Source organism: Coffea arabica, chromosome 9e (genome assembly GCF_036785885.1).
Source record: "Coffea arabica cultivar ET-39 chromosome 9e, Coffea Arabica ET-39 HiFi, whole genome shotgun sequence".
Taxonomy (NCBI): domain Eukaryota; kingdom Viridiplantae; phylum Streptophyta; class Magnoliopsida; order Gentianales; family Rubiaceae; genus Coffea; species Coffea arabica.
The window spans coordinates 32,643,839-32,656,836 of record NC_092327.1 but is presented as its reverse complement, the minus strand read 5'-3'; the positions used below and the strand labels follow the sequence as shown (position 1 = coordinate 32,656,836).

Sequence of the window (12,998 nt, the reverse complement as noted above, 5' to 3'; positions counted from 1 at the left end):
TGACTAATTCTCATAGTCGTGAAGCTATTTAAAACGCCATTCATACGATTCATGCTTGTGAAACATGTGGATGCACGGTAAGAATTTCATTCATACTCTTAATAGAGACATCAGCAAAATAAAGGGGGTATGGTTTAATATAAGGAAACTCTACCGTCTCTATTAGGCACCATACATACAAATGATTGTAATTCAATAAACCCTTACCGCATCATTTAATAATTTGAATTCACAAAATCATCTAACAATTGATGTTTCTATTTGCAGATCCAATTAATGTTGAATTGATGCTCATCGATATGGTACCCGAGAGAGAGGTACAGTAGAACTCCTCTTAATCAATGCCATATATAACAATCATATTCTTTTCTTGTCCCTCTTGTTGTGTATTTGGAAAGGTTAGAACGAATTTGTTTACCAGCATTATGATCCCTGCCCTGATGAAATTTCTGTTTAAATCATCTTTTCCTTTGCTAAAGACGAAATGGTCGAAGTTGAGAGACTATCATATCATGGCAGCTAGATTTTTAGACGGGAGAAGGATCTAAATATATCAAGACAATAACAAAATGGAGTATCATACGTGCACTCAAATGTACAATAATGGGCAGTAAGAGTTCGGCAAAATTACGTATGTAGATTCATACAAGAATCATTTATTTGGAAGTTATGGGACTATAACAACAGGTTGGGAGCGGGTTGGGTTGGGTTGGATGGTAAGGTAGGAGGAATTTTAAGTAGCCAAGACCTCCTAGTTATCAAAAGAAAAAAAGTACAGGTTGATTTGCAATGGCTTTCAAATTAATATGATGTCACAAAAATAATTTTTTTAAGGTTACACGAATATCATTTTGATTTTTATTCTTGTGTATGAAAATTAGTTTGATTAGAAACTTGATCCCATTGTTAGTTTGTCTGTATAAAAATACATGTGTGTTTGTAATCTTGCTAACAACTCAAATGACGTCTTTATCCGAATACACTCTAAAATTACTATTCTCAAGGAAGTATTCTTGGAGAGATATAATACCAAAAAGCCTATTATGTAATTTACTCGCAAAATGCAAGTAGTCCACATGTATTGAGGTCGGACTAACCCTATCCAGGATGAACGTGTAATAAGAATCGAATCCAAACTTTTAATTCCTAACGTCTCAACCTTAATTACTAAACAATGCTCAATCAGCAACAAAATTTTTATCTTTTTTTGCCTCAATGCTTCGAATCTCTACTCTAATCAAGAAATCATGTATAAAAGATTGAGGTTGTGCCTATATTGATGAAGAAGTAGGGTTCTTAGACGGAAAAGGTGCTAGCCGGCAACCCTCAGTGGAAGAAATTAGAGCAAATAAAATCTAATAGGACACATATAAGTTCAGTGAATTTTAGGTATACACTGTTAGTATATATAAAATTTACTTATAGTCTAGGCATGTCAATGGGTCGGATCTTACCCAAATCCAACCTAGATCCACTATATTTGGATAGGGTTTGGATTTAATTTCTCAAATCCAGACCCGACCCGAAATTAAATCCAGACTCAACCCAGATCCAGACCCTGTGGCGTGGGTCTAGATAGGGTTTGATTTTCTATAATCCATGTTCAAATCCAAATTCATACCAAACTTTATTCAGACCCATATATATTTAATTAATGACTAGTACCTCAGAGTGCAATTACCAACCAAAGTGGAATTAATGACTATTACCTCAAAGTGGAATTACGTACCAAGTCTTTGAGATGCGTGTATGGTGCACAGAGGAGCCCCTTCTACTAAACATAAACTATTCTTCGATGGAAGACTAATGATCAAATTTTTTTGGCAGACTTAGGCAATGGCGCATCTTGTTTGGATACTCCTCTAATATACAAGAATTGGTCCGATTTTCCAGCAATTCCTTGATCAGTGAAGCAACCATCCATCAAAAGCTCATCAATTCTAAACTTTCATTCCACTTACAAGGAAATTCGGGCAGTGAAAAGGAGAACGTGTAAGTTCCAATTCCATTAAATTGGACAGCTTTATTTGGTACGTTGGACATTTCATCTTTCCCAGAACAACTTCTTTGACCTTCAATTCATCAACTCAGTGGAAGATTGATGTTAAGCATAACTCCTTTTCGAGATGTGGTTTAATAACATTATATAGCAAAAACTGTTGACTGCTCTTCAAAATTCAAATTACTTGAATATTTTTTTTTCTTTGTTTTTAATTGAGATATGCTGAATTTTGAACTACCAACATTGAAAACAGGTGGGGAAATAAAAAATTTGACCCAGGGTATAGCAAAGCTGTAGAACTATTAAACAGATTGAACTCTCCAGAGAAATTGACTAAAGGGAATAATCATGTTTTACCTACTGATGAATCAAACTCAAATGGGTTCAATAAGTTTCATATCAATTAGATAATTGAACTCTCCATTAGTGACTAATGATGATTGGATTGAATCAAAGAAAAAATGAATAAGTGTTTGTAAATCTTCTTATTCTATTATTTTTTTGTTATCGGTCCTTAGTCAAATGACTTTTATCTCATTCACTATTTAAGTGTTGAATTACGAGACATCTACCAATATTGAGGTTTAAATATGAAAAAGAGGTACAAAATTACATTTTTTTAATAAGATTAAATATTTATATATGTTATGGTTGTTTTCTTTTTGAAAACTAATCCTAATTGTCATTGTAATTGGTACAAACTTTTCAAGAAAAGGAAAAAAAGGTAAAGGCAAACAAATGAAATATTGGATATAGATGCAGTTGAATCTTTGAAAATATATACAAGTAGTCAACAATGATTCTTTCTTTGAGTTCACAATATTACATTCAACTTGTCGAATGTTAATTTTATTATTTGAAAACAAAAATTGGATGGTATTTATATCATATATGAACTCTATATATTTTAAATACATTTTTACATTAGTATGTTCAGAAAATACCCATGAATGTCCATTGGATACACAGATTCATAAGAGTCTGGGTATGAACTTACTTTTTCAGATCCAAAAGGGTTTGGATTTGGATCTGAGTCTAATTAAATTAAATGGATCTGAATTTGGATCAAATGATCCAAACTAAACCCTACCTATTGACATGCCTGTTATGGTCCAACAGCTAACAAACTGTGTCCCGTAAATGTAGGATAACCACTAAACCCAAAGTTTTATTCTAATGCTTGATTATCGAGAAGCTATGTCTACGTTAACGTGGTGCTTGCTATTTCGGTTTAGGGCTGCAAACGAGCCGAGCCGAGTCGAGTTTTGAGCTAATCGAGTCGAGTCTCGACTGAATTTTACCAAGCTCGAACTCGAGCTCTAGCTCGACAAGCCGGCAATTTTCAAGCTCGAGCTCGAGCTCGAAAAAAATAAAAAATAATTATTTTATTTTTTAAAAAATAAATAATATAATATTTTTTCTTAATAAATAATAAAATATTAAGGATATATACGTAATTTTATTATGAAAATAAAAAATAAAAAATAAATATATAATATACGTATTTTTATTATTAAATAAAAATAATATATATATATATATATATATATATATATATATATATATATATACTCAAGAACAAACTTAATATTCTGAGCTCGAGTTCGAGCTCGAGTTTGACTCGAGCCGCTCGCGAGCGGCTCGATTCGTTTGCAGCCCTGTTTCGGCCAGAATCAAGAAAATATTTGCAGCAAAAGTGCAAGTGTTTGGCGACCGGCTGTTTGGTACGAGGTTTTGTTAAGGTTGAAAAAGAAGCATCAATGGAGAAGAAGAATATAGTAATATACTACATGACAATGACGCAGCTGACTGATGTGGTCAGAGCGGCAACTTAGCAACTGCCAAACATGTCCCAAGATTTTATACCAGAATTCCACAAAATCAGAGATACTACATCAACAATATCTACCATTCAGACAACGGTTTGAAGAACTTCTAGTAGAGTTTTTAAGGTTTCATCAGCAATTCCAATGTTGTTCATTTCTAATGTAAGATTACTCTGATTAGATTTCTCATTAAAGGGCCAGAGAGTGTGGAGCAAGCTACTATATCAGTTAAGCTCTCCCTGCTTCAAGAATCAAATTGTTGTCGATAATGCGCAGCCCGTTCTCAGAAGCAATGACTGCAGTACAGCTGAAATTTATGGAATGTTTCAAGATCAACCAAAATATATAGCAGTAAAGGAAGTATGACAATCAGAAGTTAAGAGAAGAAGGAAACATTGTATTCACTTTTCATAGGTGCATAAATGTACCATAAGGCATCATACGTAAGCAACATAAGTGCCAACAATAAGTGCAAGCTTTTTTATGCGAAAGATGTCAACTGTGGAGATATTAAATGAAGATAGCCACATATGATTAAAGCACAAGCCAATGTCTGGGTAACAAGTCCTAGAATTCACAAGCACAAGCGATCAGTAGTCAGTAGCTGCATGATCACAGCAGAAGGCATTTTCTTCTATAATCAATTTAAACAAATACAGTAGATATTCTATAAGCATGTATTGATATCATCATTACTATGTGAAAAATGGTGCCTTTAGTGATTCATGATGCCAGTCCTATCACTAAAGAGGCTTATGCAAAGTAACTTGAGTTGATGAAGAAAGCTAGTCAGAGTTAAGCTACTTGACCAAGCATTTCGCTTATTGTTTTTTGTGTCTTAAACTAGTGGATGCCTTTTTGTCGACAGGATCTTTGTTCCCCTTGTCTTTCTTCTTTATTCTTTTGGAGTGGCTTACTTGGCGCTTCTCTTTCTTGTCCTTGCATTAGGACTAGAAATGGGGGCATACCGAAGCTTACTCGCCCATAAAATTGGCTGACCAGTCAGTCTCTCTTCTCTCACTGAAGAAGCTTTAAGAGTCAAAGGAGAATCAGCCATGTGATTTTCAACCAGTTAGCACTAATCATGGTAATGACTCTGTAAGAGACCAATGAATGCATGGAACTTGTATAATTATCACTTTGAGATATTAACAAGAGGGGAGTCTATTAATTGAAGCTCCCACCTGTTGACCATCAAATGCATCTCTAACAAATTTTTAATCTCTCATCATACGTAGAACCTCCCGGTAACTTGGGTAGAAGATAGCGTGAACACCATCCAGTGGGCGAATTTGAGAATGAACAGAAACGGAAAATTGCTCCCTTAACTTCATCAATCAAGATGGCAGCACCAAGAGAAGTAACTATATTAGACCTCAGAGGAGAAGAATGTACACTTGGTGAGAAATCCTGGTTCCTGGCCTGGTCCATATCTCCGCATAATGAGCTATAGAACTCTCTAACCACCATGTTGAGTAACCCAACACTTTCCAGCCAAATCCCATCAGCTACTTTCAGAGCTTCAGTTCATCTCTTTCTCCTCAGTATGGTGGATATCCATGCAACTGGCTGGTCTTACATTCCACAAACTGAACCAATCTACAGATTGAAATTAATCAGCCTAATCATCATTAATGACTATTACCTCAAAGTGGAATTACCAAGTCTTGGAGATGCGTGTATGGTGCACAGAGGAGCCCCTTCTACCAAACATAAACTATTCTTCGATGAAAGACTAATGATCAAATTTTTTGGCAGACTTAGGCAATGGCGCATCTTGTTTGGATAACATAGACAGCTGCTAATCAGATACTCTTCTAATATACATGCATTGGTCCTATTTATCCTTGGTCAGTGGAGCAACCATCCATCAAAAGCTCATTAATTCTAAACTTTCATTCCACTTACAAGGAAATTCAGGCAGTGAAAAGGAGAACGTGTAAGCACCAATTCCATTAAATTGGACAGCTTTATTTGGTACATTGGACATTTCATCTTTCCCTCTACAGTTCAGGCACCCAGAACAACTCCTTTGACCTTCAATTCATCAACTCAGTGGAAGATTGATGTTAAGCATAACTCCTTTTCGAGGTGTGGTTTAATAACATTATATAGCAAAAACTGTTGACTGTTCTTCTAAGTTCAAATTACTTGAATATTTTTTTGTTTTTTCCTTTGTTTTTAATTGAGATATGCTGAATTTTGAACTATTGGAAACAGCTGGGGAAATCAAAAAATTGATCCAGGGTATACCAAAGCTGTAGAACTATTAAACAGATTGAACTCTCAAGAGAAATTAACTAAAGGGAATAATCATGTTTTACCTACTGATGAATCAAACTCAAATAGGTTCAATAAGTTTCATATCAATTAGATAACAGTTCAAATCCTATATACTCAATACTGACTAGAAGTAGATTGACTATTGATTAATTACTAGAAGTACAAAAACAGGCGAAAGTGTAATGCTTACCATGCAGACTGAATCTCAATGCAGCAAGCAAAAAGGATAATCACATATATTACAGACAATATGCAAAAGAAAACTCACGGAATCCTGCATATAATTCCATGCTCTACAACACCATCAACTTGTTCAAGACAATTGGCTACATCAGCTGCCAAAAAAAAATAATGATGATTGTCTAGCAAAAGTAATGCAGATAGGTTTAAGAGAAAGGAAACAATTAATTATGATGGTCTAGATGATACCAAGGCTTATGATTGGGGATGTAAATATTACATCTAGCACATTATGCCCTTCTTTTGTCACCATTGGGAAGTCACCACCAAGGGGGCCAGCATACCCTACAGATGGTCTCCTCCAGACCTACACGAAATAAAAAGATCAGTGCCGAAGATTTGAGAACATTTCTAACCATGTAAAAACAAAGATGTAACTGAAGGAAGAGCCATTATTGCGAGGTACTAAATCAAAACAGAAACAAGGAAACAGGGAGAAAAAACAATAACAGCAGATATGCGTACTACATAAAACGAAAGGAACAATCACAGCTTTCTGGAATACGGTTGAAATGAGCTCAGACCAGGAAAAGTAGATTATTTTAGTTCTGAAGTCGGTAGGTCCATACAGTATATTATTTTAGTTCTGAAGTCAGTAGGTCCCTGTGGTCTCTGAAGAAAAGGTACTGGGAGGTATCAGACAGCAGTTTTTCCAGACTGTTTACATTAAAACCTTTTAAAATCAGCTGTTCGGAAAGAGTCCTAGCTAGGGACTTCCTATCAGAAAGGGAAAAACATTGGTAGTCACTTACAACAACACCACTTGTATAAATTTGGACAATAGTAGGAAGAGACATAAACATAATCTTCAACCAGTGAATTATCTAGCCCAAGAGTAACTTGACTCAGTTTAAACAAGGTTTTGCAGGGGAAAAAGCATGTTGGTGATAGTTGTCATTCCTTTCTACCAAACATACTGGACCAATACATCTTTTTCCTATTTTAGGGGATTGTTTACCCCCAGGAAGCTTTTCACTGTTTTCCCTTCTTCTTTTGCTGGCATGAAGACTAAAAGGGGCAGGAAAATTTTCGCACCGTGATGTCTCAATGATGCCTAGATACTTGGCTATTTGATATCATTTTCTTTCCTCCCATCCCATGAAAGTCAGAAAACATACCATATTGAAAGAACACACGAAGATTTAAAAAAAAAAAGACTACCTAAAACACTTAGGCAGTACAGGATGGATTACTATTGTTTCTAGGCATACCTCAGCATCACCAAGGAATAGATCATCAATCTCTTCAGCAGTTTCCATCCAGTTAAACTAAAACATAAATTTATAATGTCAAGCTGCTTGTCTTTCTGGTTCTAGACTTTATCTCCATCCTAAAAATATCAAATACACACTATTTAAGCTTACAGATTGTATTAAAACGGGGATTGATCCATCCAGATCACTTCTATACTGCTTCTCAGTGACAATGAAGACAAGCTTTTCGGCAGCTCCAAGAATAGTCTGCAAGGAAAGGTAACCACTGCATCTGACACAAGAAATTAAGCTGTACAAAGACCACATTAAATGAAAAATCAAGCCAACTTGGATGCCTTGGAAAGCCAAAGATAGTATCTAGCAAGAAGGAAATCTCAAAGAGAGATCTATAGAGTTGAAATGATAAACTTCCAGAACAAAATTTGATGCGTGGTTTACCGCAGCATTTGTGCTTCATTCTTTCTTTTCTATGCTTTTCAAACTGAGACTAGTATTATATATTTACATGAGTAAACTTACTTAAACTGACTGACCTTTTCTTGAATAATTGACTCCTCTCCCATCATTTTCCGACGCCCTATAATGGCAGAAAGTGTCACCTCCTCTATAACATCAGCATCACTAAATGCTACATCAATCTACTATACAGAAAGCCAAAAATTTTGTTATACATCATTTAAGATTTTTTTTCCCACGACATTTAATATATTAAAACGCAAAATAGTATGGAACAACAAACAAGCAGAATTTGGGCCTACAGTTCATTATTACTGTAAAGTGCAACCTAACATGTTGTTCCCTTTCTATTCCACAGTCCAAAAGTAATCATAAAATTTCCTATCTATCCTATAATTTCATCAATTCAAAAGGTAAAAGATTTAACAGATTCACAAAACCACTAAAAAAGATCTAAGGGTGCTTTTTTTTTTCCATGCAATTAGTAGAGAGCTCGGTAACAAATCCACAAGCCCCAGAAAGAATACAAATGCAGAATCAATGATAAGAAAATGGTTCATACTTTTGAGCTTCCCTCATATTGTTCCAAGGGAATGCCTACCTTGGCTGCCACACTTGCACTACCAACACATCTGCATCACAAAGCTGCTGATTAATTCTAAGGGAAGAGTAAATCTGCTCAATCAAAGGTTCCCACTTTTACAGTGGACAGAGTGACTTTAAAGAAATTGAAGTTGTTAACTTAGAACTGAAAAGAAAGGAAACAGAGACTGTAATTACCATGACAACTCATCTTTTGATAACAGTAACATGTTTAAAAACATTTATACAACATTTGCAGGATATATATGATCTTATTTGCTCCAAGACACAATCAGCTAGAAGAAGCAAGAGTTTCCAAAACCAACTTAATTTAAGGGGACCAATTGTTCTTGTCAATTAATTTTTTAGATAATTCTAAAGCAATTTTGCAAAGAAAAGATGCTATCAGCCAGTGGCAAATCCAAGATTTGAGACGAGGGGCAGGGCGGACTTGTGTAAAGAACAAAAAGATATTGAGCAAGTGCCTAATACAGTTAGCAAAAAAGGAAAAATAAGATTAAAGATCATATCTCTGCTCAAGCTTCAACTGGGCAGAATTTGAAGATTAGCAACCTAATTGGGAGCAAAAGATACATTTTCCATTTCAGAAGTTTCTTTGTTTTTTTTTGGGTCCTAAGCTTATTTTGCTCTTTTACTTGTTTGCTGGAATTAATCAGAATTGTGTAGTTTGACTGTTTGTCTATTGTATTAGGCGAGCAATTGGAATTTAAAAGGAAGTATAACTGAATTTATTGGAGTGAAATGAGTACAAAAGTCACTCCTATTTAACAAATGGAAACATAGTTAAACCTATATGATCTACCCATGAAGATAAGCTAATTGAAAAATAAATGCAAAGGTATTCTTAAAGCAGGGAAAATGTAAAACTTTCTGACAGCAAAAATTTTCAAATGTATATTGGTAGAGGCGGCTGCCGACAACCTCCCCCCCCCCCCCCCCCCACAACCAAAAAAAAAAAAAACTCCCCCTGATCCCCCAATCGTGCAAAATTCAAAACAGAGGCTCATGCATATGACTAACCACTAAGATGATACTAAAAGAATTAAAGAATTTGATTTACGTGGGTGTGCCAACTATATCTTTTAGTGCACCAGCCTTAAGTTGCTGACCCAAGTAATGTATGGCCAAATCAGAAGCATGACCAGCTCCAAATCCAACCACCATACCACTTTTGACATAAGAATCCACCTGAAGATAAAACAGAACTTGGTATTAACTACACAAATCAAGTGTAATTGAGAGAATTTGTCATCAGTTCTCGTAAACCATTTCCTCCTATGTGTCCACTTTATTTGAGTCTTTTCCATGTTGCTTGACAGAAGAAATTGGACTGAATTGCATCAAAGACCATACCACATCCTTCCTGAGCTAGTCTACTTCTTCAACACCATCAAAAATTACAGCCTGAGTTATAATTTCATCAGTATAAGTCCAAATTGTATTCACACACACACCCTTTCTTGTTTTCTTTTCTGAATTAAAGGCAGTGAATACAACTTCGAAAAACGTCCCACAACAATTGTTGTTGAATTACACTTATTGTGCTTGTGCATACATTTGTTGCATTCATGTATACATTTGAAGTTTCGATACAGCAACATTGCACTCGGCAATTGCAACCGGAATGAGCTTCATGCATAACATTCAATGCATTGAAAAACCTTATAGCCTGTAAAAACATCAATTCTTCCTTTACAAAATATTCCTATAGAACCAATAGCAAAATTGATCAACCAAAGTTGCAATCTGACTACTAGTTCAGCTGAAAATTCTATAGACCACCTTAATATATCAAAAGAATTAGTCTTAAACACCTGAACGTTCGGTGTTTGAAAGGTTTTCAACCAATTAATTAAAGATTTTTTCAAAACAACCTGCAATTAACAACAATCTTTGAAGATAACCAAGAAACAAAAACAAAGTGAAAATGCAAGAAAGTACAAAATTAGCGATATGATATGCTCAAAAGGTAGTAGAATATAGTAGGGTGCGAGAGTGAGTTACGGTGTGCTTGGCTGCTTGGAGGAGAGCAGAGTTGTCGGAGAGACTAGAGCGAGTGACAATGGATAAGGAATTTGTTCTTCTGGTGAAGGTAATTTTTGATGCCAAACAAGGATGGAACCAACTTCGGAATGATGACGAAAATGGAAGAACTGAGGATGATGCCATTCTTGGGCTGTCAATAAAAATCTTCCTCTCTTGCTTCTGCTTGTTTTTCTGATATACAGTGCTGTTCTTGATGGGTCATTTGACTCCCTGGGATAGATTTGAAAGGATAAGAAAATGGCGCTCTCTTCATCTCATCTCACCGCCCACGTTTCCTTTTTACTCTTCTTCCTTCTTTTCGCAATTTTGAACTGATTTCACCATTAAAAAAAAAAAAAAAAAGGAATAATTACAGAAACCTCCCCTAAGGTTTTTAAAATAGCACTAATCTCCTCTAGCATGAATTTGGGCCCTATAACTGATGTAAGATAGGGTAAATTTACTTATATACCCTTAGAGTTTAAGGTCGTTAGTAAACAAATTTGGAGCAAAAAAAATTAGGACAATAAACAAGTTCAGGATAACTAATTAAACGAGATTAATGGTTATTTTTTACCTGATTAGACATTGTAAGTACTCTTACAAAATCGCACCAATTGATGCTCTAATATGACATTATTTTGTGATTCATAGCACTTGAGAGGACAATCCAAATTATATATTATTTGCATAGAAGAGAAGCGAAAGTAAGAAAAATGTAAGGGAAAGAAACCTTCATGCAAGGCTCCATAAGAGAATAAGTTCTGGTGTTTTTGGTTGAATTCACTTTATTTTAAACATTCATGAAATGAAAGAAGAAAGAAAGTAGAAATCAAGGCAAAATCTAGCGATTTTTTTTTGTTAAAAATTTGCGGCAATCAAAAGACAATAGGTAAGCAATTGTTCATCTCAACTTAATATAAAAAGTTTCTTTTAGTAAATAAGAGTTTCTGGAGTTAGTTGTACACTTTATATGTTTTAAAACCTTAGATTTCTGAACGTGCGTTCGTTGCTTCTTCTAGTTGTAGTTACTGCACTTATTTTCTTTGCCCTTATATCCTCTTCCATTTTACTAATTGTTTCCACATTTTAATGCTTTTCATTCTTTTACTAATATAACCTCACAAGTGACAAAAAAGGTACAAATGGAACAAAATTATTATCTCACTTCTCAAAATATTTTTTTTAATGGCATTTTCTATAACATGTGCTGAATCTGCATCAAAATCTTAAGTTTAGAGAAGGTTAGTGCTATTTTCAAAACCTCTGGGAGGTGAGTGCAACTATTAGAAACCTCAAGGGAGGTTTTTGCAATTATCCCAAAAAAGGGTTGGACTAAATTCAGATCTACTATTTGTGGTCAATAAATAAAAAAAAATGTTTGGATAGAATATTATTTAAAATAACTACTGTAACACTTTTTGCGATACAATGTATGTGAGATAAAAAGACAATTAGAAATATAAAATGGTGAATTGAAAAATGTGTTTATGATACAAGCGAAATATTATTTGGTATAACTTAACTATCCAAAAACATTAGCAAAAGGGTGAGATTTAAGAAAGGCAGTAGAGGAAATGACAATTTAAACTCAAGATTTATGATTTTTGAGGTCTCAAGCCTAGCTATTTAACCAAAGTTTCGTTGGCAACTTCTTACCTGTCACTTATCTTCCTAAAAAGTGTAAAGTTTTTTTTATTAATTGCGCCCTCAATCAATATAAATGTTGATATATTGATCTTTTTTTCGCTCCTTAATTTACATGTTAGTAGTCATTTTTTTCCCCTAAGTTTAATTATATTTTGGTAAGCTCATACACTCAATAAAATTTGTAAAGGTTTTCAAATAGTGATGTATTTGAAACAAATTATTCGACTTAAACGCATGAGTAGTTTAGTCAAAAGTTCGACTCAAATTTGATCAAGATGAGCTACTTGACAAGGTATTCAAGTCGCATATGAGCAAGAAAAATCAAAACTCATGTAATTGTGGAGACTTTTTGAATAATCACGTGTCAGTGTAGCAACATAATTATTGTAAGAAATTTGTGATTTTGGTCTTGTAATCATGTGTCACTATAGTAACGTAATTATTGTAAGTAGACCATGTTTAGACAAAATTAAACTTTTCGAAGGGTTAGTTCTCCAAAGTTTAATTTGTACCAACTGTTATCTTGGATGGGTAGATTACTTCTAATTATCCATTATTAATTGATTAATCAGAAAATATGTTACTGCCAAGTGTCCTGCAAATTTGAGCCCTTCTTCAAATGACAGCCTTTTGACGTCCCAAAAGGACAATGTGTGAAGGACAAAAAGGACAATGGAGCAAATGCAAAGACGACTCTTG

At 34.6% G+C, this 12,998-nt stretch overlaps 1 protein-coding gene across 6 annotated transcripts; it reads right to left on the bottom strand.

Moving 5' to 3' along the window:
• Nucleotides 1-3,841: 3,841 nt before the first annotated feature.
• Nucleotides 3,842-10,936, bottom strand: LOC113709411 (probable ribose-5-phosphate isomerase 4, chloroplastic). Of its 6 annotated transcripts, XR_003452686.2 has the most exons (10): nt 10,629-10,936; nt 9,685-9,812; nt 8,584-8,653; nt 8,085-8,203; nt 7,716-7,854; nt 7,563-7,619; nt 6,541-6,658; nt 6,380-6,446; nt 5,013-5,427; nt 3,842-4,135 (listed from the first exon to the last, which is right to left on the bottom strand). XR_003452686.2 is itself a non-coding variant. In XM_072066531.1 (9 exons), the coding sequence occupies exons 1-9, from the start codon at nt 10,791-10,793 to the stop codon at nt 4,057-4,059; spliced, it is 903 nt and encodes a 300-aa protein (XP_071922632.1). In that variant the 5' UTR covers nt 10,794-10,936; the 3' UTR covers nt 3,842-4,056. The 6 variants fall into 6 exon arrangements, 5 of the variants coding, with proteins under 5 accessions (XP_071922632.1, XP_027087969.2, XP_071922633.1 ...); XM_072066531.1 differs by lacking the exon at nt 5,013-5,427 and having other exon boundaries at nt 8,623-8,653; XM_027232168.2 differs by lacking the exon at nt 5,013-5,427 and having other exon boundaries at nt 10,629-10,934.
• Between the last annotated feature and the right edge of the window lie 2,062 nt (nt 10,937-12,998).